Source organism: Urocampus carinirostris, chromosome 2 (assembly GCF_059441175.1).
Source record: "Urocampus carinirostris isolate Australia breed hairy pipefish chromosome 2, RoL_Ucar_1.0, whole genome shotgun sequence".
Taxonomy (NCBI): domain Eukaryota; kingdom Metazoa; phylum Chordata; class Actinopteri; order Syngnathiformes; family Syngnathidae; genus Urocampus; species Urocampus carinirostris.
In genome coordinates, this window is record NC_142350.1 from 69029402 (window position 1) to 69053729 (window position 24328).

The 24328-nt window shown below is 43.6% G+C and overlaps 3 protein-coding genes across 5 annotated transcripts in view; 1 reads left to right on the forward strand and 2 right to left on the reverse strand.

Annotated features, from left to right (window-relative positions):
* Positions 1-15103, reverse strand: part of sv2a (synaptic vesicle glycoprotein 2A) — a 27431-nt gene extending 12328 nt beyond the window's left edge. The window contains exons 1-9 of one of the 3 annotated variants that reach the window (XR_015849590.1): positions 14772-15103; positions 14404-14686; positions 11833-12133; positions 6515-7240; positions 1025-1205; positions 753-904; positions 488-621; positions 312-401; positions 97-204 (exon numbers count right to left, since the gene is read on the reverse strand). Coding sequence is in view for 2 of the 3 variants with exons in the window: in XM_088327636.1 (XP_088183762.1) it covers positions 97-204; positions 312-401; positions 488-621; positions 753-904; positions 1025-1205; positions 6515-7127 (1278 nt within the window). In the remaining variant the exon portion in view is untranslated. The remainder of the gene's footprint in view (positions 1-96; positions 205-311; positions 402-487; positions 622-752; positions 905-1024; positions 1206-6514; positions 7241-11832; positions 12134-14403; positions 14687-14771) is intronic. The other 2 variants (XM_088327636.1, XM_088327635.1) reach the window with 2 other exon arrangements.
* LOC148373131 (uncharacterized) lies at positions 14658-18207 on the forward strand. Its single transcript, XM_088327638.1, has 2 exons — positions 14658-14868; positions 17536-18207. Exons 1-2 carry the CDS (start codon positions 14801-14803, stop codon positions 17858-17860), a joined length of 393 nt encoding a protein of 130 aa, XP_088183764.1. The 5' UTR covers positions 14658-14800; the 3' UTR covers positions 17861-18207.
* A 1343-nt stretch (positions 18208-19550) lies between these two features.
* Positions 19551-24328, reverse strand: part of mtmr11 (myotubularin related protein 11) — a 39464-nt gene continuing 34686 nt past the window's right edge. The window contains exon 17 of the mRNA XM_088327639.1: positions 19551-21416. Within this exon, the coding sequence (XP_088183765.1) occupies positions 21225-21416 (192 nt within the window). The 3' untranslated portion in view covers positions 19551-21224. The remainder of the gene's footprint in view (positions 21417-24328) is intronic.

Here is a 24328-nt window from a genome sequence, read left to right on the forward strand (position 1 = left end):
TCAATCCTAGCCTAGATGAGGTTAAGAATTTTGGTAATTCATTGTCACCTCATCTTTAAGAAAATACATGCTTCAGATCGGAACGAGTTCCTTCACCTGATGGAAAAGCGAAGTGAGTTTTATCCTCCATTTCTCGTGCCAGGCGGCGCCATCCCCCAAGTTGACCAGTTCGTCCATCTGCTTAACCGTCTTGATGGTGGTCACCTGACAATTTCATTCAGTTAAACCAGTTGAAAATGAAATGCAGACGACTTTGATGACGCTAAACTCTTCTCTCCCGGGAGAGTGGCGTGGGACTGGTTTGAACTTACAGAGAAAACCCTCTCGGGATATCCTTTGGCCCTCATGTTGGTGTCGTGCACCTGCTTGAGAATCATCCAGGCCTCGTCGTGTTTACCATTCTGCGAGTTTTGGAACCAATTGTTAGAGTAAACCGGCCAACCGTGAAGCGCCATGAAAACCCAGTTCGGTGGAAGTGGCTACTTACCTCCAGGTAGAAACGTGGGCTCTCGGGCATGGTGGTGAGGGCAGAGATGGCCGCCACAGAAGGAAAGGCGCAAACCAGCACAAACACGCGCCAGCTGTGGAACTGGTAGGCCGACCCCATCTGGAAACTCCAGCCTGAGGGTACCAAACACGTCATGAGACTTTGATCATGGAACAAATTTAATGCATCTAAAAGCTGCTAGAAAAAAATGCAAATTTGTCTGAGGTCTTTGTGGGTTTGCAAGAGTGCAGGCTTGGCAACGCACCATAGTGTGGAATGATAGCCCAAGCCATGGCCGAAGCGTAGATGCCACCGATCATCCAGAACATACAGAGCCAGCTCAGGTGCTCTCCTCGTTTCTCCTGAGCCAGGAACTCGGAATAGTAGGAGAACACGATGGGGATGGAGCCTCCAATGCTGGCACCGGAAAAATGAGACTTTTTAACCCCGGGGAACTATGACCCGTGGGTTCTCCAGGTTTGAGTATTGCGGTGAAGTGATGTCAAGTCAAGTCAAGTCAAATTTATTTGCACTCACCCGACTCCGGAGGCCAGGCGGCAAAAAAGGAAGGAACTGTAGCCTTGCACAAAAGACGAGAAGAAGGCGAAGACGCTGTTGATGGACAAGGAGATGAGCAGCGTTTGCCGCCGTCCGATGCGGTCGGCCAGGCCGCCCCACACGAAGGCGCCCACCATCATTCCCAGGTAGACGATCAGACCTGTGGGTAGCGGAAGACTAACGATGGAAGACCAGCCCTGACACCCTTAGCACAAATACAAGGTACAATTCAATAAACATCTTATTTGTTACAGTAAGAAATAAGTGATATGTGCCATTTGGTTAGGGACGGAACAGCAGCCTGTAAGCAGACCTGCTCTAGTACAGGGGCCTTGAGGCGGCACAGGTTTACGAAAGCGGCCAGGAGGCATCTGGGCTTTCAGAGTAGGGGCTCGAGTTTGGAACAGAGGCCTGGAGGTGGCACAGGTTCAGAACATGGGCCTGGAGGGATTTATTTTTTTAGAACAGAAGTCTGGACGCAGCAAAAGGTTCATAACAAGGGCCTGGAGGCATATTATGCTTAAAATAGGGGCCCAAATTCAAAATACTGGTCTGGGGGCGACTCAAGTCTGGGAGAGGGGTGGCTCAGGTCTAGAACGAGGGGCTTCTATTACTGAAGGGTCTTCATTTGACAACAGCGTTTCTTGAGGGCCGATTGTGTGCCATTTGACTTTCTCTACCTCTGGGCCAACTCGTGTTCTAAATTCTCTTCATGCTGAGGTTTTTAGGGATTTTTCTGGCCCTCATGTAGGTCTTGTATGGGAATGTCGTAATGGTGGTCTCTGCAGCCCTCTGAGAGGTTGCCGTTATGAGCCAGACATAAATGAGACTTGACTGGAAAAAAATGCACCAGAATTGTAATCTTTATTGGAGGGCTACCCTCTAGAGCCCAACTGCTTCCATTCCTCCAAAGTGGTCTTGCGGCGAGTCTCTCTTGCCGCAGCCTGCCACGGTCGTCATGGCCGAACGACCTCCACTCGACAAAGATCCTCCACGGGTAAGCGAGGGAACACTCCGTGACTATTTTTAGGCTTGGAAACACACACGCAAGCCTTCTTTCCTCACTTGCACATCACGCCTGCGCGGCCTGGAGCTTTTCAGCATCCCTGTCACATCGTTGTTCATTGCCCCCCCCCCAACCCCTTTTCAGTCCGTAGCCCCTCCCCTTGTTTCCTATCCGAGCTGACAGAGATGCTCAGCTGCTCTACCTCCATCCCCCCGCCGTCATACTGCTCGTGTCATCACTCCTTGTCTCGATAATTTGCTCCGTCTCTTCAGCGGTTAGATTTGTGCAGGTGTTGTGCAAGTGGATTTCTTATGGTGTTGGGCTGGGGGTGCTTTACTGGTCCTATCCTGGAGTTGTGCGTGCAAAAGTATGTTACCAGGTTTATGGGTCCCTAAAACCCTCTTGGAAAATCAGAAATCTGTTTGACACGTATCTCGTAGTGGTATTCTAACAAGTGAGGACATGTTTTAAGGGGGTATATTGGTGTCCAATCGGTCAGTTTCTACCCTGGACGAACACATTTTTGACATAAAACAGGTTACCGAGGCAAAGCCAACCCAAATCTAGCATTTGGACCGTAAGACACTGACTTATGGGGGACCAGGATATTGGAGCCTTGGTCTAAACCGGCCTGAGAACCAAAATAAAGCCTGGTGACCCTGAGACTAACAGGCCAATGACGATCAGGATTTTGGAGCACGGATCTAACCTTGCCTGGTATTCGAAACTGACCGTGGAGACCAAAAGACACAGACCCTCGAGGACTAGGATTTCGAAGCCTCAGTCTAACTCTGGACCTGGAGACCCTTTTCAAAAATAAGGAGCCCCCAAAAACTGGACACAGAAGTCGGTGGACATGTCTGCCATGAGGGGTTGCGCAGAAATGTCTAGAGAATGTCTGGCCAAACTCTAGAGGAAATGAGCCCACTTTGGGCCAAGAGAGCAGAGGCATCATGCTAAAGTGGTCTAGAAAAGCGAGTCCAGGCTGAGCACGGTCTTCATTTTGACCGACAAGAGTGTCGAGACGGTCGGCATGTTGCTGCATTGCGGCGACACGTTGCCGAATCCAGCAAAGCATATGAGTCACACGCACACAGATTTCTCCCGGCTAATGCACACGCTAGCATGCTAATACGCATAGCCGTCGCCGTGGAAACACCACACGGAAACGACGGGGGAGAGAGAGTGAAAGTCACCTTCTTTGCACTCTGGTACTGCAGCACAAACACCGGCAGCTTCTGATACTCGAGTGCAAAAAACAAGACGCCTAAAGGGAAACCGTACAAGACACCTGACTTGTATCCCCAAGAAACAAATGAAGTTTGTGCTCGTCATGAGAGATTGATCAAATGCAACCTCAGCGCCCAAACCTAAACGTGTCGGTGCACCCCTGAAGAAACCGCCTGTTAATGGTGTACAACCCAAAATTTGGGATATAAAATACAGGGTTCATACACCTTTTTATGGGCAATTCAAGGACTTTTTAAGGACCTCCAAAGCCAGTTTTCAATTTTTTTCCAGTACCGTTAAAAGAAATCCAGTTCCACCCAAAAGAACGGGAGCCTTAACCTTAGTTTCAAACACTAACCCTATCCCCAACCTCATTTCGCAACACTAAAATCGTTTTAAAACCCTAACTTATAACCCAAACTCTAAAGCTACACCTAGCCCTAACCCTGTTTCAAACCGTAACCCCCGCTCTACACACATTTTGGAACCCTGCATTCAGTTTAGAAGCCCAATATGGAGCTCAAACTCTAGTTTCTAACCCTAAACCTACACCTAACTCTAGCTGTAACGCTAGCCCAAACACTATTTCAGACCCAAAACCCAGTTTAATACCCTAATAAGGAGCCTAAACCTTGGTTTCTTCCTCTAGCCCCAATCCCTTTATAGAACCATAAGATAAGTTTGAAACCCTTATTTGAACACCCAACCTAAGAAAAATGGCAACAATATTAAGCATTTACAAGCTTTTCATCTAAAATTTAAACCTTGAAAACACAACATTAAAATTCAAGCATTTCATAGGATTCCAAGCACCCTTATGAACCCTGATAATAGAAGAGGAAGACTGCTATTTTGTCAGGTCAGAAAGGCCCTCCACAAAACTAGACAATAGGTAGTTTAGATATCGAACGGTTTATGTATCAAAACCCAAACAACAATAGTTTAAAAGGGTTGCTTCCTCCTGGTTTTGGGATTTAGGGTCTCTAGGGTCTGTTACAGTTGCTAGGCAGAATTAGATCAAGGTTTCAAAATCATGATATTGCTGGGGATGTGTCACAGTGTCTCCAGGCTCAGTTTTGGGTTAGGTTGAGGCTTCAAAATCCTGGTTCTTGTGGGTCCGATTTAGGGTCGCCAGGGTCGATTCAGTTAGTAAGCTTTGTTATAAATTGAGGCTCTAAAACCTTGGTCCTTGCGGGCCATCATACTTAGGGTTGGTTTCGGTTTTTAGAATAAGTTAGACCACGGCTCTAAAATCCTGGTTCTTGTGGGCCACAGCCCTTCAGCATAACTGATGATCTTCATTGTACTTCTACTGAGCTCGATGATGAGCTGATGGTCTTAATTAGTTGTGTTAAGGGAGGAAAGCATATCAGGCATGCAGGACTCTGACTTACGAGGACTAGGATTCAGCAGCCCCGATCATACTCTGCTCAGAAACGAAACTAACTCGGAAGACACAACATGGGAAAAAAGCTGAACCGTGTCCCCTCAAACCTGAAGTGACTCAGTTGTCCCTGTGGGACGCTATGTCCAATAAGGTTTGGTATCAGAAGTGCTCAGTTGTCATGGAAACTGCAGATTTTGTGAAAAGGAGCAATCATGAAGAATCAGGGTCGGAAGTGAGTGCCGACACTCGAGCGCCGCCAACGCCAACCGACACTTGCTCGGTCGATAGCACCGACGAGCACAAAACTGTTGACGGCTCGTAGATAACGTCTGTGTCCGAGGGGCTGGACGAAGCATCTGATGTTTATCTGCGGTCTGGCTGGAGATTGACACTGGTTTGAGTGTTAGGGTTTGAAGTAGTGTTAAGGCTGATGTCAATGGTGAGTATTCAAAGGTATTGTTTTCAATAAGGAGTTAAAGTAGTTCATGGCACTATTGAGGTTATTGGAGCTTGGGTCTCAGGGATCTTTGATAAAGGTGGCTATTGGAACTATTGTTAGATGTTAGAGATATATTTAAGGTAAATTCAAGGTTGAGCTTTCAAGTAACTTTGAAGTTGGGTGTAGTTATAGGATATACCTGTTGAAGGATTTTATATATTTGACTATAAAGGATTTTATACGATTGAATACAAGTTACATTTATTGAGTGCAATGAAGATTTCAGGCGATGTTTTGAGAACAAGGCCCTGACGACGTGTTGTATTGAGATTTCCAGACACCGAGGCGAGGTGGTGGAGCCCACGTGGGGCTACCCTGGCACGCCCACGGGAGGAGTCGAGACGCCGTCTTGCGGGAAGACGTGGGCCGAGAGGAAGAAAGGCTGGAGGACTTGAGAGAAGGCTTGCCAGAGACTCCGACGACACTAATTTGACTAATTCGGCCGCTTTCGGTGGAGTACACTTAGTTAAATTAATAATGAAATGAAATCTGCCCCCGTGTGAAAATGTCGGCAATTCTTGTTCATCTTTTCCATCAAAACACGAGCGTGCATTGTTGGGTGAACGTAGGCTGTGTTTGGTTCATGGAGTCAGATAACTCATTCGAACAATTTGGTAAACGATCTATTTTAATATTTAAAACACTTTAGGTTTTTGCGGGCAGGGGGTCCAGTGAATATGGATTAAGATGGCTGTTGGGACTAACATTAGTTGTCAGGGATAGTTAAGGTTATAGTAAATGATTTGAGAAATCCAAGGGTTTGCGTTCATGTGTATACTTTTGAGGTAGAAGGTACAGTAGTCCTGGGCTATACCTGTTGAGGTTTTCAGGGATTATGGATTAAGATGAATGTCGAGGTTCACTTTATGTGTAAGAGATACAGTTCAGGTTACAGTTTGAGTGAAAAAAAGGTTTCATGAGTATTGTGCAGTGTTTGAAGGGATGGCGTTTCTAGTTTACCGGTAAATTTGAGATCAGAGGTTCACAGGAAGCTACATCATGAAGTCGAGTGGACTCGTTTTCCGAAAGCTTTCATTGAAATAGGGTGGCCGGAAGTCAGGTTGATCTTTTCCTGAAATCTAAAGAAGGGTTAGCATCGGCAATATATTTGGATAAAGGACTATGTCGGAATGTGGCGGGGTCGAGAAGGGTTGAGGCTGTGTCGGAGAGGACCTCGAGATCCTTTACTGAAATCGTTTAAAGGGTTAGCATCGACAACATCGACGGTGCCGTGTTTGAGAGGACTCTGCTCGGGGTCTGTGTTTCGGCTTCAGGGCTCTCAGGTTCCGCTTCGTGTTTACGAAGGACATCCCAACTGCCGAAATAACGAGGAAGAGGAACCCTTACCCAGCATCCCTTTGTTGGGCTCCGACAGGCACATGTCTTTCTCGGCGCTGGGGAGCACGAAGCCGACCACGAAGATCTCCACGCCGTCGGCCATCAGCGCCAAGCCCAGCACGAAGTAGAGCGTCCACTGGAACTTCCCGTGGCCGCACTCTTGAAGGATGCTCTCGTACTGCTGGGCCAGTTCCTCCTGGTCCTTGCGGCGCTCGCCTTCGTACGCCGACAGGTCCCGGAACTGATGCGCCTGGACCGCCGCCGGCGCGCCGTCCGCCTTGGTGGCCTCCCCCCGCGGGATACCCTGGTACTCGCCCTCGTAAATCTCGTCGTCCTCGTCGTGGCCCTCGGTGGAGTCGCTGTGGGCGTCTTCCTCGTTGGCGCGGCTGTCGTTGCGGTAGTAGCCGCCGCCGCCGCCGCTACCGGGAGCTCCGGCGTAGTCGTCCTCCTCGTCGTCTTCCTCCTCGAAACGCTTGTAGGAGCGGCGGGTGTACTCGTCGGCCATCTTGTCCACGCCGCGCCCCATCTTCTTGCCTACTTGTTTTTTAGCCACCTTGGCGATATCTTTGGCGCCCCGGACAAAGTCGGAACGGTTGTCCCGGTAACGGCCGTCGTCTTCCATCTCGGACGCGGATGCGAGTCGGTGCTTACGGGATCAGGCGTGGTCCGAGGGCATGGAAGGTCACCTGGACTCTTGAGAGGTCCTTAATCCCTCCTGGAGGTGCGGATCCCACCCTGAAGAAAACCACAAAAACCTCTGTTTTGAAACAGTACCCGAACATGCTGACACCATATTGACATCCATCCATGATCTGCAGCACTTATCCTCAGTAGGGTCGCGGGGGTGCTGGAGCCCATCCCAGCTATCTTCGGGCAATGGGCAGGGGGGGGGACACCCTCAACTGCTTGCCAGCCAATCACAGAGGGAGACCACTCACTCATTCATTCACACCTAGGGACAATTCGAACCGGCCAATGAACCTGACAAGAATGTTTTTGGAATGTGGGAGGAAACCAGAGTGGTCAGAGGAAACCCACGCAAGGACAGGGAGAACATGCAAACTCCACACAGGGGTTCGATCTCATGACCTCAGAACTGTGCCGCACATGCGCTTACCACTGCGATGCTGTGCTGCCCGCAATTTTGACATGTTCAGAAAAATGTTTTGGTAAGTATCCTCATTTAAGGTTTGGAGCCAGGGTGAGGCTTTGAGGTGATCCATTTGGTCTCCAAAATAACCGTGATGGAAGCATCATGCTAGCAAGAGGTCACATGAAGCATCATGCTAGCATGGGAACATTTTATTTTTTCCACATCATCTCAAAGTTGTATTCACGGATGTCATCTCAATTCAAAGCCTGCTAACTGTGATGTTAGCATCAAGCTAATTTGAGTTCACGTTGAGCTGTTTAGAGCTTCGGATTCAATGTCCTAATTGTACTCACCGTTGAATTTGCGCTGAAAAAACAATCATTTCTAGTGATATTAAGGTTGTTTTAGGGGAGTCTTACAAGCATGTATGGTTTTGAAGTCAGGTTTTAAGACGAGGCTAGGGCTTCCAATTGAGGACTAACTATTCAATTGGGGCTGTAATATTTGTAAACTAGTTTGGGGATTAAGTCTTGAAATGGAAAGTATTACAAGCAAGCGTAATTTCAAAATTGAGATTCAAGACAGGTAGGGTTTCTAATGTAGTTAATCACAGCCACAATTTGGACTCCGATAATTGAAATTTTGATAATCCAATCTGGGATTAAGGCAGCTCTAGAGGAGTTTCAAGGTGAGGTTTCAAGACAAAGTTAGGCCTTCTCATGTAGTTGATCTCACCATTTTATTTGGACGCCAAAATTTGAAAAACAAATGATCCATTTTGGGATTAAGCCTGCAGTTTTACAAACAGGTATGGTTTTAAGCATGGCTTTCAAGACTGGGTTAGGGCTTCTAAATGTGGGTTTGAGTTGATCTTACCATTCAAGTCAGGCTCCGAAATTTGGAAAAAAATGATAGGGTTGTGAGGTTATGTTAGGGCTTTTAACTTATGGTATGAGTTTATCTCACATTCCAATTAGGCTCCAAGTTTTTAAAAATGGATCATCAATTTGCGAATAAAGGCTGAATCGGGTGAGTTCTACAAGCGGTTACGGTTTCAAAGTTGGGGTTCAAGACCAAGTCACAGTTTTCTATTTTGGAGTTTTGGGCTTCAAAAATGGAAATGTATTTCATCTTACAAGAAGATAAGGTGACGAAGTACGCTTTCAAGACTAAGTCGAGGCTTCTAATTGAGGGTCTCAAATGCAGGCTAACTTTAGGATTCCACAACTAGACTCACTGTTTTCAATGGAAGTAGGGCTCTGCTTTCAAATCAAGCGGCAAACAATTCCATCGTCGAATTGAGGCTTCGAGTAATAAATTGAAACTCAATCTTTTCCTTCAGTCTCAAACAATTAGCTTGCGGCAATTAGCGCTGACATTTAGCCAGCGCGTCGAGCGCGTCCCGGAACTCCACACGGAGGTTTTAGCGCTGTGTTTTATCCGACAATCGGAGCGGTCGATTAGCGTTATTAGCATAACCTAGCACTTTTCACCGTAATGTGCAATGATTATTTTAAATATTTTCATTAGATATCATATTGAAGTAAAACCAGCTCACTGTGAAATTAGCATCATGCTAGCATAAGGGAGTTTTCTTTTTTGATATCATCTCCAAGCAAAACCAGCTGACTTTGATGTTAGCATCACGCTCGCATAAGTTCACATTAAGCATGCTTAGGTAGCCGACTGTGATATTAGCATCATGCTAACGTGAGGATGTTTTTTTTTCTCGTATCAATTTGAACCGAAGCCTGCTTACGGTGATGCTAGCATCATGCTAGCATTGGAATGAGGCCACAATGAGCATTTCAAGTGTGTTTGGGAACTCATGGAGGGTTTAGCGCTGCGTTTAAACAGATGTTTTGTCCATGAATACTTATTAAATCATTCGAAATTGTATGTCATTTCCTTCCATTGCTTCTCTAGATATGTGTTTTTACATTTTAGCATTTAACCAATCACATTTCAGCCAATGCTTGTTGCCCAGGTCAAAAATCTACCTGGAGGCCTTCACATTAAATCCTGAAGGCCCTGAGGCATAAGACAAGATTCGAAGTTGGCGTCCGGCTAAGGGGTGGTAACAGAAGTAACACAATGAAAAAAGGAAGAAAAGAATCCACTGCTTCTGTTGAAAAGGCTTTTTAGCAATAAATCAAATAAAAACTTGTGCTAGAAATACGACAAGACAGGTTGGACATTCAGCATTAGCTTGGGTGGCCAGAAAAAGTGTTTTATCGCCTTTAATATGATGTTTGAATGAATCCTTTCCCAGCAGTAGTCTTTCGTTAAGTCAGAACCTTATTTTATCATACGACCTTCAAAATCCAGTGTCACGACCAGCACACAGGGTAGACCCAATCGCGTAACGTCTTCTCACAATTTTATTGAAAGAAAGACGAAGGGCAGCGCCCGTGATCCGATGCTCGCTGGACGCGAGAAGCAAGTCGCTCTCGTACTCGGATTGTGATCCAAACATGTAAGTGGATCTTCCGTAGCAAGCGATGGCGTTGTCAGGGAGGGAAAAACTAGTCGGTAGCCGGGACTGGGGGAGCGAGGCGTCGTCGGGCTCAGAAACGAGTTGTAAGTCAAAACAGGAGAGTGGACATAGTCGGGGAGATCATAAGCTGGGACGGGACAGGAGAACAGACGTGGTCAGGATCAAAACGGAGAAAGACAAGAGCAAAAAACGGGACAGGTGGGAGTCAGGGTCAAAAAAGGCTTGCCTAGTATACACTGAGGTTCACAGCCGGACTGACAACAGGGGACGGACAGGACTGGGTTCAAATAGTGACAGGGAGCCAATCAGAACCCGCAGCGGTTGGCGCCAAATGAGCGAGCACAGGTGATTCAAATCTGTAATCATGACATCCTGTCGTGCCCAGCATGGTCGCCGTGGCAACCGGCTGGCCCCGCCCCCTGGGCACCGGCTGTAGTAGATCAGCTAATTTGCGTGTGTGCTTCTTAAGGGTGGGTTGTGGGTATTGCGGGTGCTGTTTCAATGCATTTTCCGTTCTGTTTTGCTCTGTCCTGTTTTGTTTGAGTCGGAGGAAACCTGTACTTGCCTGTTCTGAGTGTAAGCCTGTTTTTGTTATGTTTTGTCCGTGAGTGTTGGACAACTTTTATTTTGCCAAATAAAAGTACTGATCGTCAACGCGAATGAGTTCATCCTTCCTGCCTCCTGCCCCCGTTCTGGTCCGTTCCACGAGACACATCCAGCTGCGTACAGTTTTACTAAAAGTCTATTGTGAAGAAGTGAGTTCCTTTCTTTGCCTGTTTCATGTTCCATTTTGCCAATCCACATCCCTGTCCTATAAAAACTGTGGTCGGCCATTTTTTGATGCTTTCTCCCGATCAACCCACCGGCCAGTGTTTTCTTTTGTATCTTTGTAACAAAACTGAAACGCTCTCCACAGCTCTGTCTCTGTCCAAAAACTAGATCCGAATCCCAAAAGTTGAACATGCGGCGAGACACAGGATATCTACGCCAACAAGGCCTAGGTGTGAAAAACACAGCCTGCTACTAGCTTCATCCGAAAAAGAATCCCTGCTTATTCCAGCAAATTCTCGTGTCTTTTGGAACCTATTTTTTTACCCAGAGAGCATCGGGGTGCACTGATTTCATGTCAAGCCCCCCCCTGGGCAGTGACGTCACAACCAGCACGCTCTTGAGATGAAGAAGGTGAAGTAGCCCGGATGTAAAATGAGCAATCACGAAATCGGCCTGAGGGTGGTCTTTCGTGAGGTCTTGGGGGGCTACGTTGCCAAAATTGCACTGGCACCCCTCCCCCTAAATCTAGATGTTTTCTTTACGTTTGATATTCATTATTCACCGCATAAAAATGTATATTTCTGTGGGTGGGGGGCATCGCCACCCAAATGCACATGACAAGGTCATTTTGACGCACGACGCATAGTACGCATGCGCACATTGCCCCTTTCCTTCACGCGACTCCATTTTTATCAATTAATTGCAATCATTTCATGCAGTAATTACAGTTGAAAGTAGGAGGAATAGATAGATAAAAACCTTCCCTGAATTTTATTAGCGAGGGGGGAGACATCACAAGCCTCTTTTTATTTCCTTGGCGGAGGTCACCACAAGCATCTCTTACGGCTTCCACCCAATGGAGCCAATTGGCGATGATTAGCCCCCCCTCTCATTTAATTTCGCCCCCCACCCACTCCTTTTAAAAAAAAAAAATAGTAACACGAATAACGAAATCTCTCATCTTACCTTGTCTGGCGTGAGCGTGCGTGTACGTGAACGCGCACGCTGTCCTTTTTTCACGACGTGAAGCCCTGCCGTCTTCCCCTCGGCAGCCTGTGACGTCACCGTCGTGGCCACGCCCCTCCTCCCATCCCTCCATCCTTCATCTCTTGAAAAAAAGGAAACCAGAGAGAGAGTGTGCGTGCGTGTGCGTGCGTGCGTGTGCGTGCGCACGCTTTTGCGCATGCGCCCAGTCGGGCTTGGTGCAGTGGCGCGTGCACGCCGCACGTGCGCTCTCTGATTGGCGGACGTCGGGGATTGGTGCTCTCTGGTGGTTAAAGAGAAGAATGTTATATTCGTTTTAAATAAAAAGAGGAAGTATAACGCTTTAAATGCGCCAATAAAGCTTGCTTCTCACACCAGTCGCTTTTTAACTGGTCTTCATCTTTTTTGTATTCTATTTTCGTCACATTTATATTCTGTGTACAACGAGATTAGGTTTCCTGAGAGGCGCTTCAAAATAAAATGTATTATTTTTATCATAGATATGAAAAGGGGAAAAACAAAAGGAACCAAGGTAAGTGAAACAAAATAAAACAAGGAGATTAAGTAAATGAATTGAGGACCAAACGAAGGAAATATGAAGAGTGAAAACACACCTGATAGCTTGTTCCCATTAATTTCTCATGCTAAAGTTAGAAGCGAGAGTTAAATAATGTATTATCGAGCTCCTCCTATAGCCAAAACGTTCATTATTTTTAAATAAAACTTTTGATTTGAATAACCAAAAATAGCAAGAAACCTTTTTTCCCCACTGTTTCCTTCTCTAGCCAGTCATGTCTTAAGTTAGAAGCAACACTTTGCAAGGTTTAAAGGGACAACGTGGATTATATAGCCCCACTTAGCTGTAAAACGCAAATTAAGAAAAAATAAACAATACTGATATAATAAATACCCGAAAGAGTGAATGATTACATTTTCCTCCACTGTTTCCATCTCTAGTCAGAATGTTAAAGTTAGAAGGTAGAGTTTAAAATGGTTTGTAGGGACAGTGTGTTTTATTTAGCATATCTTAGTGGTAAAAATGTAAACTCATTTAAAGTAAACAATATTGGTATAAATAATAACTAAAATAATCCGTTATCATTATAACTATTATTATGATGATGATAAATATAACTATTATTGTTATTATAATTAATAGTATTATTGGTACCCCAAAAAATGTTCATGAGCAGAAGCCTTATACAGTGAATAGATAGGTCAAGCTAATAATTAAGCTTGTTATTATTATCATCATCATCATCATCATCATTATCGACTATATTACTATATTAATTGTTATTGTTGACCATTGTTATTGTTATTATATTGCTGTCGCCATCATATTATGCAAATTCATCACAATCTGGATCTATATTTATAAACAAAACAATCAGCTGAATAAGTATGTTGGTGATGATGGGGAAAACTAAACCAAAACTAAATAAATGGAGATACGATCACATCGAGATCACTTTTCATAAGGAGACAAAAATGACATGGGCTGCACAATTCATAGTTAGGGCAGACAAGTGGGAGTGTTGATGCTGGAGGCATCTGGCTCAAGCTCCCATGTCTTCGCTTTTGATGCTCAGATCAATAGATTCTGTCTATCTATCTACCTACCTTGGTCATATCCCTCGATAGCGGTGACCAACAGCCAGACAAACACATATATAAAAACAAAAAAAAAGGAAAAAGGAAAAAAAAAAATTACACACAACATTTTTTGGACCGTGGCCAACCCAAATACCCTAACACCCGAACAAGTTAGGCACCTCGGCACCTAAGTCGGTCCTGCTTTCGTCCCTCCAGACGGGACACCAGAAAGCGGCCATGTCACTCAACCGACTCTTCTGTTCAACAGCAGGGCCCGACAGCTTTCACTGGTTTACCCCTGCTGCATCATACGGTGCACTGATCAATAGATACTCTTATTATATTGTATGCGAAAAATGTACGGAGACAGCGATGATTAATGATAGAGAAAATAGTGATGGTGATTACGATGATGATAATGTGACTGTGCCTCCACAGAATCGATGTAAATATGTATATTCATGACTTGTTATATGTGAATACCCGGGAGCTCTGGCTTGGTAGGATGAACTAAACATATGCTTCTTATTCCTTTTCGGACATTTTTGTTCAGATTATTTTTGTTTTTGGACTTTTGTTTTTAATCGTGTTCAAAATAAAGTTTCATTCATTCATTCAAGTATTTGAAATTCTTAGACCCGTTCGAAAAACCTCTTTCGACTTTTTGAGGTTTGCATTTGGACTGTATTTGATTGATTGATTTCATTTGAGTGTATTTTCCTTTTCTTACTTTCACCGTTTTCATCCTAGAATAAAAGAAAACCGCGCGTTACATCACTCTCCTCCCCCCATCCCTTCCACCGTCTTCCCTCCAGCCTAACGCGGATAAAAATAAGATAAAAGCAGATAGGCGAGGCGAAAATAAACATAAAGAGGTTCAGTGATTTCAGTTGGTCATTGTTAACACATACTTGATAGAGAAAATATTGAATTTGAAACTTTTTGAGGACACCTCACCGCCATATTTGATTCCATTTAACATGAGAAAAATGGAAATGTTGTTTTCATTGACATTTATAAGCAGGAAAAGTAGAAAGATAGTCCTTCAAATGGGAACAAAGGTTAAATAGAGGATACATTGGTTCAATCAAGCCACCGTTAACGTTATGATGACACGTTGTGAATCCGCCGCGGTGACGTCACTTCCTTTTTGCAGTGCCCCTCTGGCTCCCTCTGGTGGCGTGACGTCATAAACGCAGCCTGTCTTTGGCTCCGACGACCTGTCTTTCTCTCTCCCTGTCTGACGCGCAAAAAAGGAAGATAAGGATGAAGAGGAGGAGGAGGGTGCAGTGCGCATGTGCGTGGGCAGCATGAGAGAACCGAACCTCCTTCCCAGGTTCTGGTCCTGGCCATCATGGATCTTCTGTGGCGGATTTTGACCGCGCTCAGCTGCGATTGCTTCAAGTCTTCTTCGTCTGGCAGGTCGGTGACGTCACACTCTACACTCTTTTTGCGTCACGCGTGGTTTTCTTTTCCCCCTTTGCGTGTCGTTTCCACGCCACCACGCCGTCATTATTATTTTTTTTATTCTATTAATATCGATTGCTCCAGAGTACAATTCTTACTCGGTGCAGGAATAGTTAGAGGATGTTGAATCGGGGAAATTTTAAAGAATAAAATAGCGCGTTTTGTTGTCATTTGTTGCACCTGCTGAGATTGGGTACTTCCGGTGACGTCATCAGTGGTTAATTGACTTCAGCTTAAGTTGATTACAAAATCATTTGCCAGCAAAACAGGAAGTGAACGCTTTGTTTCAATCTTTAACTTGACTATTGTGAGTGTAACGGAATTTTATTAGGGTAGTTTTTAATTTTTTATCCAGTATAACTTGTTGCACTATTGTAGTATTTCCGTAGTATTTCTTTTATGTCTCTGTAGTAAGTTTAGTTGTTGTATTTTCTTTCAGAATAAGAGCAAAATGATGTATTAGGTTCCTGTTTTTAAGCACATAAATTGTTATTTAGTTTCGTAGTGTTTTGGTTTTATAGTATTATTTTAGTAGTATTATTGTAGTATGTTGTAGTATTTTTGCAGTTTTTTTGTTACATCTTTGTCGTAGTTTTTTGGGGGGGGGTTCTATTTCTGTAGTATACTGTATATATATATTTTTTATTTTCAGAATCTATGTAAAATATATCGAGTGCCTGTTTTGAGCACTAAATTTGTTGGTTTTGAAGTATTTTGTTGTAGACGTATAAATGGACATTGGAACAAAAAACCCGATGTTTTTATTAGTAGTACATTTACTATTCATTCTATTTTGACCATTTTTGGCCAGCAGGTGGTTTTCACGAATTCCACCCGAATGAGTTCCCAAAATGGCGATACTCTTATCATATTTTCATTTGAGCTTTAAGTGATCCATTTTGAAGATCATAGTTATGGATAGTCCACAAAGGAAGCTAATATCGACACAGAGATATATAATAGACACGGCGTTATTTGATCAGTAACGAGTTACTTTTTCCGTCGTTACTGTAAGTGGAGGTCAAATGCGGTACCTTACTTTTTCGTTCTCCTCAGAGTTGTTTACGTCACCTCTTTTCCAAACATGTCATCATTAAAAATGGCGACGATTGTATAGATAGCCATGACCAATATAGTATTTGCTAATGTGCTGAAAGAAAAGGCGATTTGGTGAACGCAGCAACCGACTCGTGTCTCGCAAACGGGAGCCGGCTAACCACCAATCGAGAGCCGGTTTCCTTGGAGACGCTATTTTTCTCTTGTGATCGGTCAAAATGCTTTTTTTTTTTCTTGCGGGGATTCGGTGACATTGATTTTGAACTTGTTGAGTATAACAAAGGTTAAAATAGTTTGTACTGTATCTTTGTAGATTTACAAATATTTTAATTTATGTTTCCTGTGTTTTTCAGTGTTAACGTTAGTGTTATTTTTTTTTTCTTTCTTTTCCCCCTTTTTAAGTCCTTCATAATGGCTAACAACCAAAAGAGCCATAAAAGGATGCATACATCGTTTATAGTCAGCGTGACTTGAACCTACCCAAGAGGGGAAGGAAGGCGGACCTTCCCCCATGGGCCCTTGCCTTGTGGGCCTGCTTGGTATTGCAGGCAAAGGTTTGATGTGATGAACAAAAGAAAAGAAAAAATGGGTTGCCTATGGTTAGTTTTCTGCCAAGCACGCCTGTATAGCTACATTTCGCCGACTAAACATCTTATGATCAGGAATCAAACATCAGCCTATCATGACACGAGAACACCGCCATAGATTTTTGTTATTCCAATGAAAACCTTGATAGTAGCCTTTGGTAATCTAATCATCTGATGGTAACTCCACCATTTAGAACGAAAGACTTGTCTTTTGGGGGTAGGGTGAGGCACTTGAGTCTATCTAGAGACGGAATGCAAAAGAGGGAAGTTTCTCTAGCAGAAAGAAAGAGATAAGGGCGGGGGGGTCCTGTAGCCAGTCAGAATAGCTTTACGTATTATTAGTGATGGTGTTTAATCACATGAACTCAAACAGTGTTAGCCAAAATGTGAAGGATTTTTACCACTTCTATTAGTGATCAATGGTGCAGCTTGAATTATTAAAAGACATGGATTACCTGGCAGTCATAAAGTCACCTGTATTGCCAAAATATGTCTCCATTTTTAAGCATTGTATTTATTGTAAGCATTCCATCATGCCAAAATAAAAAAATGACTAAAATAAGACCATTTCTTTGAATAATAGCAGCAACATAATGCCTTTATGGAAAAAAATAACGCGTAGACGAGTACATGTCATACAATTTGTGTGTCTAGAAATCGATAGTTCATCAAATTTCTTTTGAAACACTGAATTATTTCGCAATCGTATGCATCCTTAAGCACTATATTTAAAAACTCCATCTAACAGTATGTATAGAAAAATGTGCCCAGCTTTATGAATGCGGAGAAATAGGGGAACAGAATTAACACATTTTGATGATTTTTTTTCTTTTTTACCATTTTATATATATTTATAACACGGGACGTTTAAAGCCACTTCCGGCAGCCCTGACCAACTCCGGCTGTTGGCTCTTTTCAGCAGCTCCGACCGTATCTGTGATAAAAAAAAGAACACTGGTTTGTCTCATCGTTTGGGCAGGTCCGCCGTCAGTCAGCCGGACAGCCTGGCCAGCGTCAGCAGTTCTCGGACGGGGTCCCCGTCTTCGGGCCCCCGGGGGTCCCGGCCGCTATGCCTGTGCTGCGTGAGTTCGCAGAGCCGCCTGAAGCGCCTTTCCTGCGGACATCTCTACTGCGAGCCCTGCTGCCGCCGGATCGTCAATTCGGCCTTCAGGGACATCGAGGGCCTTTCCCATTATCCCTGCCCCGCGTGCCGGGCCCTATCCAGGAGGGGCGCCGGGGCCCCCTCCGGACGCAACTGGGGGCCCCATGCGGGGAGGGTGGAGCCCGCCAAAAACTGGGGATGACGACATCCAGGGCCTTTCCCGTTATCCTTCTCCGCGTGCCGGGCCAGACCGACGAAGGGCCCCATCCGGACACGACGGGGGGCCCCGTGCAGGGAGGGTGGAGGTGATGCGGTCTCGTTAAGCCTTTTAGGACTTTTGGTGACATTGACTGCTCAAATAGAGGACAAAGTTCAGCGTTTTTAATGTATTTTGCACAGGTTTTTAACCGTTCCAGAACATCTATTTTCTTTTTAAAATGGATAAAAAGGGGAATAAAATGTTGTCTTGCCTGTGGATTTGTATTTTGCACATATTTGTAACAGTTTCTTTTAAATAAGATTAAAGCTAAAAACTTGTGTCTAGTGCCAGTTTTGAATATTTAATTGACCTTACTTAAAAAGGACAAAGTGTCTTTATTTAATTCTTGAGTATTTTGCAACTCATTTTAACCGTTTTAGGCGTTTTTTTCCCTTTAAAAATGACTGAGAAATTGGTCCTGTGTGCTGTTTTTTTTTTTAATTTTTTTTCAAAATAAAAGACCACCAAAAAAGGACATTGGTTATGTGCTAGTTGATTTCATAATTCAGGAATATTTTGCACATTTTTTTTAACAGATCTTATTTCTTTTAAAAACTTTTGCTTGACAATATCATTCGTTTTCTTGAATAAAAATGTAAAAAAATAAAACATGAATAACATATGTCTGGGCGGCACGGCGACGCAGTGGTTAGCGCGTGTGCGGTACAGTTCTGAGGTCATGGGTTCAAATCCAGCTACCAACCTTCCTGTGCAGAGTTTGTATGTTCTCCCTGGCTTGCGTGGGTTTCCTCCCACATAACAAAGACATGCATTTCAGGTGGATTGGCCGGTCCAAATTGTCCCTAGGTGTGAATGAGCGAGCGAATTGTCTGTCCACCAGTTGAGGGTGTCCCCTGCCCACTGCCCGAAGATGGCTGGGATGGGCTCCAGCACCCCCACGACCTTACTGAGGTTAAGCTGTGCAGATCATGGATGGATAAAATGTCTTACATGCCAATCTTTATTTCACAATTCAGGTATGTTGCACATGTTTTGAGCCGTTTCCGAGCTTATTTTCTCTTAAAAATGAATAAAATGTGTTTTGTGTGCTGGTTTTTATTATTTACTTAAGATAATACAAAACGGTTACACCAGTCAGTTTTATCGCATAGCAACTTATTAACTCAAGATCATTTTGCACACATTTAGGTTCGTTATAACGTATAAAAAAACAGGACAAAAGAATAAAATGGGTCATTTTTCTTACTTAATGAAATAAAAACGAGTGAAATTTATATTGATTTCACAATTAACTGTCTGGTGTGCCCGTTTTTATTTTTCAATTCAGAAATATTTTGAAATATTTTAACTGTTCCAGAATTTTATTTTCCTTAAAGAACACACACCTAAAAAAAAAAAAAAAATCAAGTGTGTCTTGTGTGCCAGTTTTCTTTTTTTTTTTTTTTTTAATTAGTAAGGAAGTTTCCAAAAATGAGGAAAAAAAGATGAGAAAAAAGGCAATTATTAACCAATATTCAAAATACTTCTGGAGTATTTCACACATTTTAAAGGTTTCCGATGCCAAAAAAAAGGAATTGAAAGTGCGTCTCAGGTAGCAGCTTTTATTCCTCTGCTCACATTTTCAACACTTCGAAATTGGATTTCTTTTCTTCATCATCAAAAAAGACTCAAATCAAATTAAAGCGTGTCCCGCGGCTTTTATTTCACAATCCCGGAGCACAAAAACATGCAAAGAATAGAAAAATGGACATCCACTTTTTTTGTACCGGATAGAAAAAAAAAGTCATTTAAACGTCACACAAACGACCTCTTTTCAACTTGGACCCTGTTCCGACCACTTTATACCAAAAAATACAGATTGCTTTAATTTTTTTTCTAGAAAAAAAGCAAACGGGAGCACATTTCGCTTCAAAATGAGAAGGGAGGGAATGCGCGGAGGGGGAATGCGCGGGTGGGCCGGCCTAGGAATACCAAAATAACTTTGGTGCCCCAAATTCCAAAGCACCTCTTCAGATAAAAAGCATTACTGAGGATAGACAAGTCTTCTTAAAAGTGAAAGGTAGAAAAAAAAATCCACGGGGACCGGAGTAGTAGATTAAAGTGAGAAAGAAAAGGAAGAAAAAGAAAAAGACAGAGAGAAAGAACAGAGAAAAACAGTGAGAGAGAAAAACAGGATGGAGAGAGACAGAACAGAGGGAGTGAGAAAAACAGAACGTGAGAAAGAGAGATAACAGAGAGAGAGAACAAGAGAAGGAAAGTGAGTTTAGAGAAAATAAAGAAAGAACAGAGAAACAGCAAAAAAGAGAAAAACAGAAAGGATGGGGAGAACAAAGAGTGAGAAAAGGTCAGAAAAAGACAGAACGAGAGAGAAAGAATTGAGAAAGAGAGATAATGGAGAGAGAGAGAACAAGAGAAGGAAAGTAAGTAAAGAGACGAGAGAGAGAGTGAGTAAAAGAAAAAGTGCAAGAGAGTGAAAAAGAACACAAGAGAAAAAAAAGAAAAGGGATAGAGGGAAAGAGAGAGAAAAGAGTGAAATAAAAAAAGGGAGAAAGTACTATAGCTCCTGTGGCTGTGCGAGTGGCACCTGACTTAGTCAACATCAGGCGGTCACATTCCAAAGTGCAGCGCTTTTTTCTCTGGTGCTTCTCTGGGTGTTGTCTCAGGGGCCGGATTGAAAACCGGTGGGCCCGATCCCACCCGCGGGCCACGGGGTCAACACCGGTGCTTCGGGACATCTCCATTTTCGATTTGTGGCCGGGAACAAAAGCGCAGGGAGGAAAATCGATGTATCGCAATTTCTCGTTTTATGATTCAAGAATTGAAAAAATTCCTCCATTTGCGAGTGCATTTTTTTCCCCAGAATTCAATTGTTTGTGCCAAAGACTCATCTACGCGTTGTTTACATCTTGTGCATGTAGATTTTCTTTGGATTGTTTTCTTGGCTTCTGCGGATCCTAGATCTAATATGACATCGTGGAAAAGAACCCACCGAGTGCCAAGACAGTAGACTATCTCTTCCGGTTCAGATTTCAGACAAGACTTTGTATTTTTCTTATCGATGCTTGCGCTCGCTGATTCGAGATGACCAATCAGATTCAATTTGACCTCGACGCGATGAATTTTCACGTTTTTTTTCCCTATTTTTGCGCTCAAACATATGTCGTAAATCAGGAGAAACGACTGGGATTCTCTACCCGTGTACTGCGCCTTTAAGAAATCTTCGGCAGTTCACGGACCGCGCGTCTTAAACACCGAGCGAGAGATTTTTTCCCACGCCGGTCGAAACGCCGATCGGAAAACGGCGAGTGCCTTTTCAAGCGTCGTCCGGACTTCCGGCCTCGGCGAGCTAGCTTTTGTGGACGTTAGCGCGGGAAGCGGGGAGGAAAGTCTTTCGGTTGGCGTTTTCTTCTTCGAGGGGGTCGTTGAGGTTATCCCGTTTGTGGGCGGAGCCCGCCAAACGTTCCTGAAGGCCTCGCACCTCGTTGGCTAAAAGCTCCAGCGGGTGGTTGTGATCGGTGCTCGGCGGGTGAGAGAAGGCCTGCCCGCAACACAAACGATAGCCAAAATGTTAGCGATTCGCCGCCACGGGTTTTTTTTCCGACCCGGGGTTCGTACACTTTCGAGGACACTCCAAAATCCAGGGCCGATCAAAAGAACACTCTTTTTGGTGATTTTGATGACGTCGCTATCTTGCTGCTAGTACATACTTAATCCTGTTTTCAGCTGTTTCTATCTCTGATTTCTAATGTTTTGTCAAGTCCTGTTTCTTTGTTAGGCCCTTAATCACAAAGGGTCTCAAAGGGCTGCACAGACCACAGACCGTTATGACAGCATCCCCTGATCTAAAACCTACATGAGGGCAAGGAAAAACTCAAAACCTCAGCATGAGGAAAATAAGAGACGGGGCCGAACATGACATGATAATGACAACAACATGCTAACGACTACATGCTAATAAATACATGCTAATTGAAAATGAGCATGTAGTTTTATTATAACTGTGTTTATCTTGTAGCTAACAACTGCAAGCTAACAAATAGATGCTAACGACTACTTGGCAACTGCTACATGCTAATGACTACATGCTAATCGCAAGCCAAGTCATCTTTGTTTGTTTGACCCTCAAAGGGCTGTACAGACTACAGACTATGATGACACCATCCCCTGATCTAAAACCAACGTGAGGGCAAGGGAAAACTCAAAACCACAGCATGAGGAAAATAAGAAACGGGGGGTGCACATGGCATGCTAATGACAACAACATGCTAACGACTACAAGCTAATTGAAAACGAGCAGGCCCACTTGTTTCCATTCATTTTATTATAACTGTGTTATTCCACAGTGTTTATCTTGTAGCTAACGACTGCAAGCTAACAAATAGATGCTAACGACTACTTGCCAACTGCTACATGCTAATGACTACATGCTAACCGCAAGCCAAGTCATCTTTATTTGTTTGGCCCTCAAAGGGCTGTACAGACTACAGACTATGATGACACCATCCCCCTGATCTAAAACCTCCATGAGGGCAAGGAAACACTCAAAAAGCTCAATATAAGGGAAAATGAAGAAACCTTGAGAGGGGACAGTCTCAAAAGGCTGCACAGACCAAACATTATTGCAAACCACAGACTATTATGACAGCATCCCCTGATCTAAAACCTACATGAGGGCAAGGAAAAACTCAAAAAGCTCAACATGAGGAAAATGAAGAAATCTTTAGAAGGGACTGCACATGAGGTCATCCCCCTTCCACGATGAGCAGGCTGTTTTAAGCCTGGATTGAAACAGTTCCACTGAGGTTGTGTCATTGGATTGCTGTAAACTGACGTGAATTCTGCCTCAGTGTCACACCTGTTTACAAAGAAGGAAAGGGCTCAATAGGTGTTGGGTAATAAAGGAGTTTAATACGGTTGAGAAAAGAAGTACTCTGTGTATGAAAACCAGAAAATGAAAAATGATATCGATAGATCCGATCTTTTGCTTTTAGTTTGACTCGTTTTACTTCATTTTTTGTGTGTTTTTCAGAGGACCTGTGTCTAAATTGGTTCAAATAGTTTGTTTTTGTATTTCATCATTTCTTTCCAGCAATGAAGAGTTCATTTTGGAGTTTTCAGACATTTTGCGTTGCTGACTTGAAATCTGTCAAGTGTCTCAATAACTAAAACGGTCTCGTCTTGTACACGTTTTTTGTAGATCTGTGAATATTTGAATTCGGATTTCAGGCCTTTTTCAGGGTTCTCCAGTGACTCCCGCGCATTATTGAGAGGTAGGAAGTTGCGGCGCTATTTCCATAGAAAATCTCATTCTATTCTCAAACACTCGCTAAAACCTAACTCCTTATGATGTCTTTTTATCCAATCGGGCCAAAAAGTGCGTATCGGCTATCGCTAACGATCGTATCGGGATAAACAATATGGTGTGAAAAGAAAAGCGCCCGCTCTCCTTGGCCACCGTTGCCATGGCGACTTGAGCCAGCCGCAGAGGCGGACGTCCAATAGGAGGGCCGGATTTTCCGGGACGGACGACGAGGCGCTCTAATGCAGTTATCGGAGATTGCAACAAAAATCTCCATCATTTTAAGCATTTTTCTTCAGGGGTGGGCAATCAACGGCATATATACGTATATATTATAACGGTAGGTAGAAGTGTGTACTAATAACTTGAATTGACTAAAAATGAAAAAGTGTGTTTTTGTTTCATTGTTATTGTACTATCAAAATACTTTTAAAAAGTGTAATTGCACAGCCACTATATTAGGTGGCGGTGTGGCATTCGTTTTAACCGGCAACTAATCATTTTTACTATTGTACTTTACAGAAAAATCTATTTTAAAAAAGATGTGTGTTTCTAAACAGGGAAGAAAAGAAGTATTTGAACACACTGCTAATTTGCTATTTCTCCCACTTAGAAATCACGGAAGGAGCTGAAATTGTCATCGTCGGTGCGCGTCCACTGAGGGAGAGATAAACTAAAAAGAAAAATCTACAACTCACAATGCATGATTCTTTAACGATTGATTTGTGTGATACAGCTGCAAATGAGTATTTGAATACCCGAGTATCATCAAGAATTCTGACCCTGAAAGAACTGTTAGTCTGCCCAATCGAAGTCCACCTGCACTCCATGTATCATCCTGAATGAGATGCACGGTTTTGAGGTCCTCAGCTATCCACTCCATCCAATCAATAAGAGTTGAACTTGTAACAAGGCAAAGACCAAAGAGCTGTCCAAAGACACCAGAGGCAAAAATGTACACCTCCACAAGGCTGGAAAGGACTACAGAGCTATTGCCAAGCAGCTTGGTGAAAAAAGGTCCACTGTTGGAGCAATCGTTTGAAAATGGAAAAAGCTAAACGTGACGGTCAATCTCAATCGGAGTAGGGCCCCGTGCAAGATATCACCTCGTGGGGTCTCCATAATTCTAAGAAAGGTGAGGAATCCACCCA

Coding starts and splice junctions, on each gene's coding strand:
- LOC148373131 (XM_088327638.1), top strand. CDS start 14,801: ATGGATCTTCTGTGGCGGATTTTGACCGCGCTCAGCTGCGATTGCTTC. Junction 14,869..17,535: donor AAGTCTTCTTCGTCTGGCAG/GTCGGTGACGTC, acceptor TCGTTTGGGCAG/GTCCGCCGTCAGTCAGCCGG.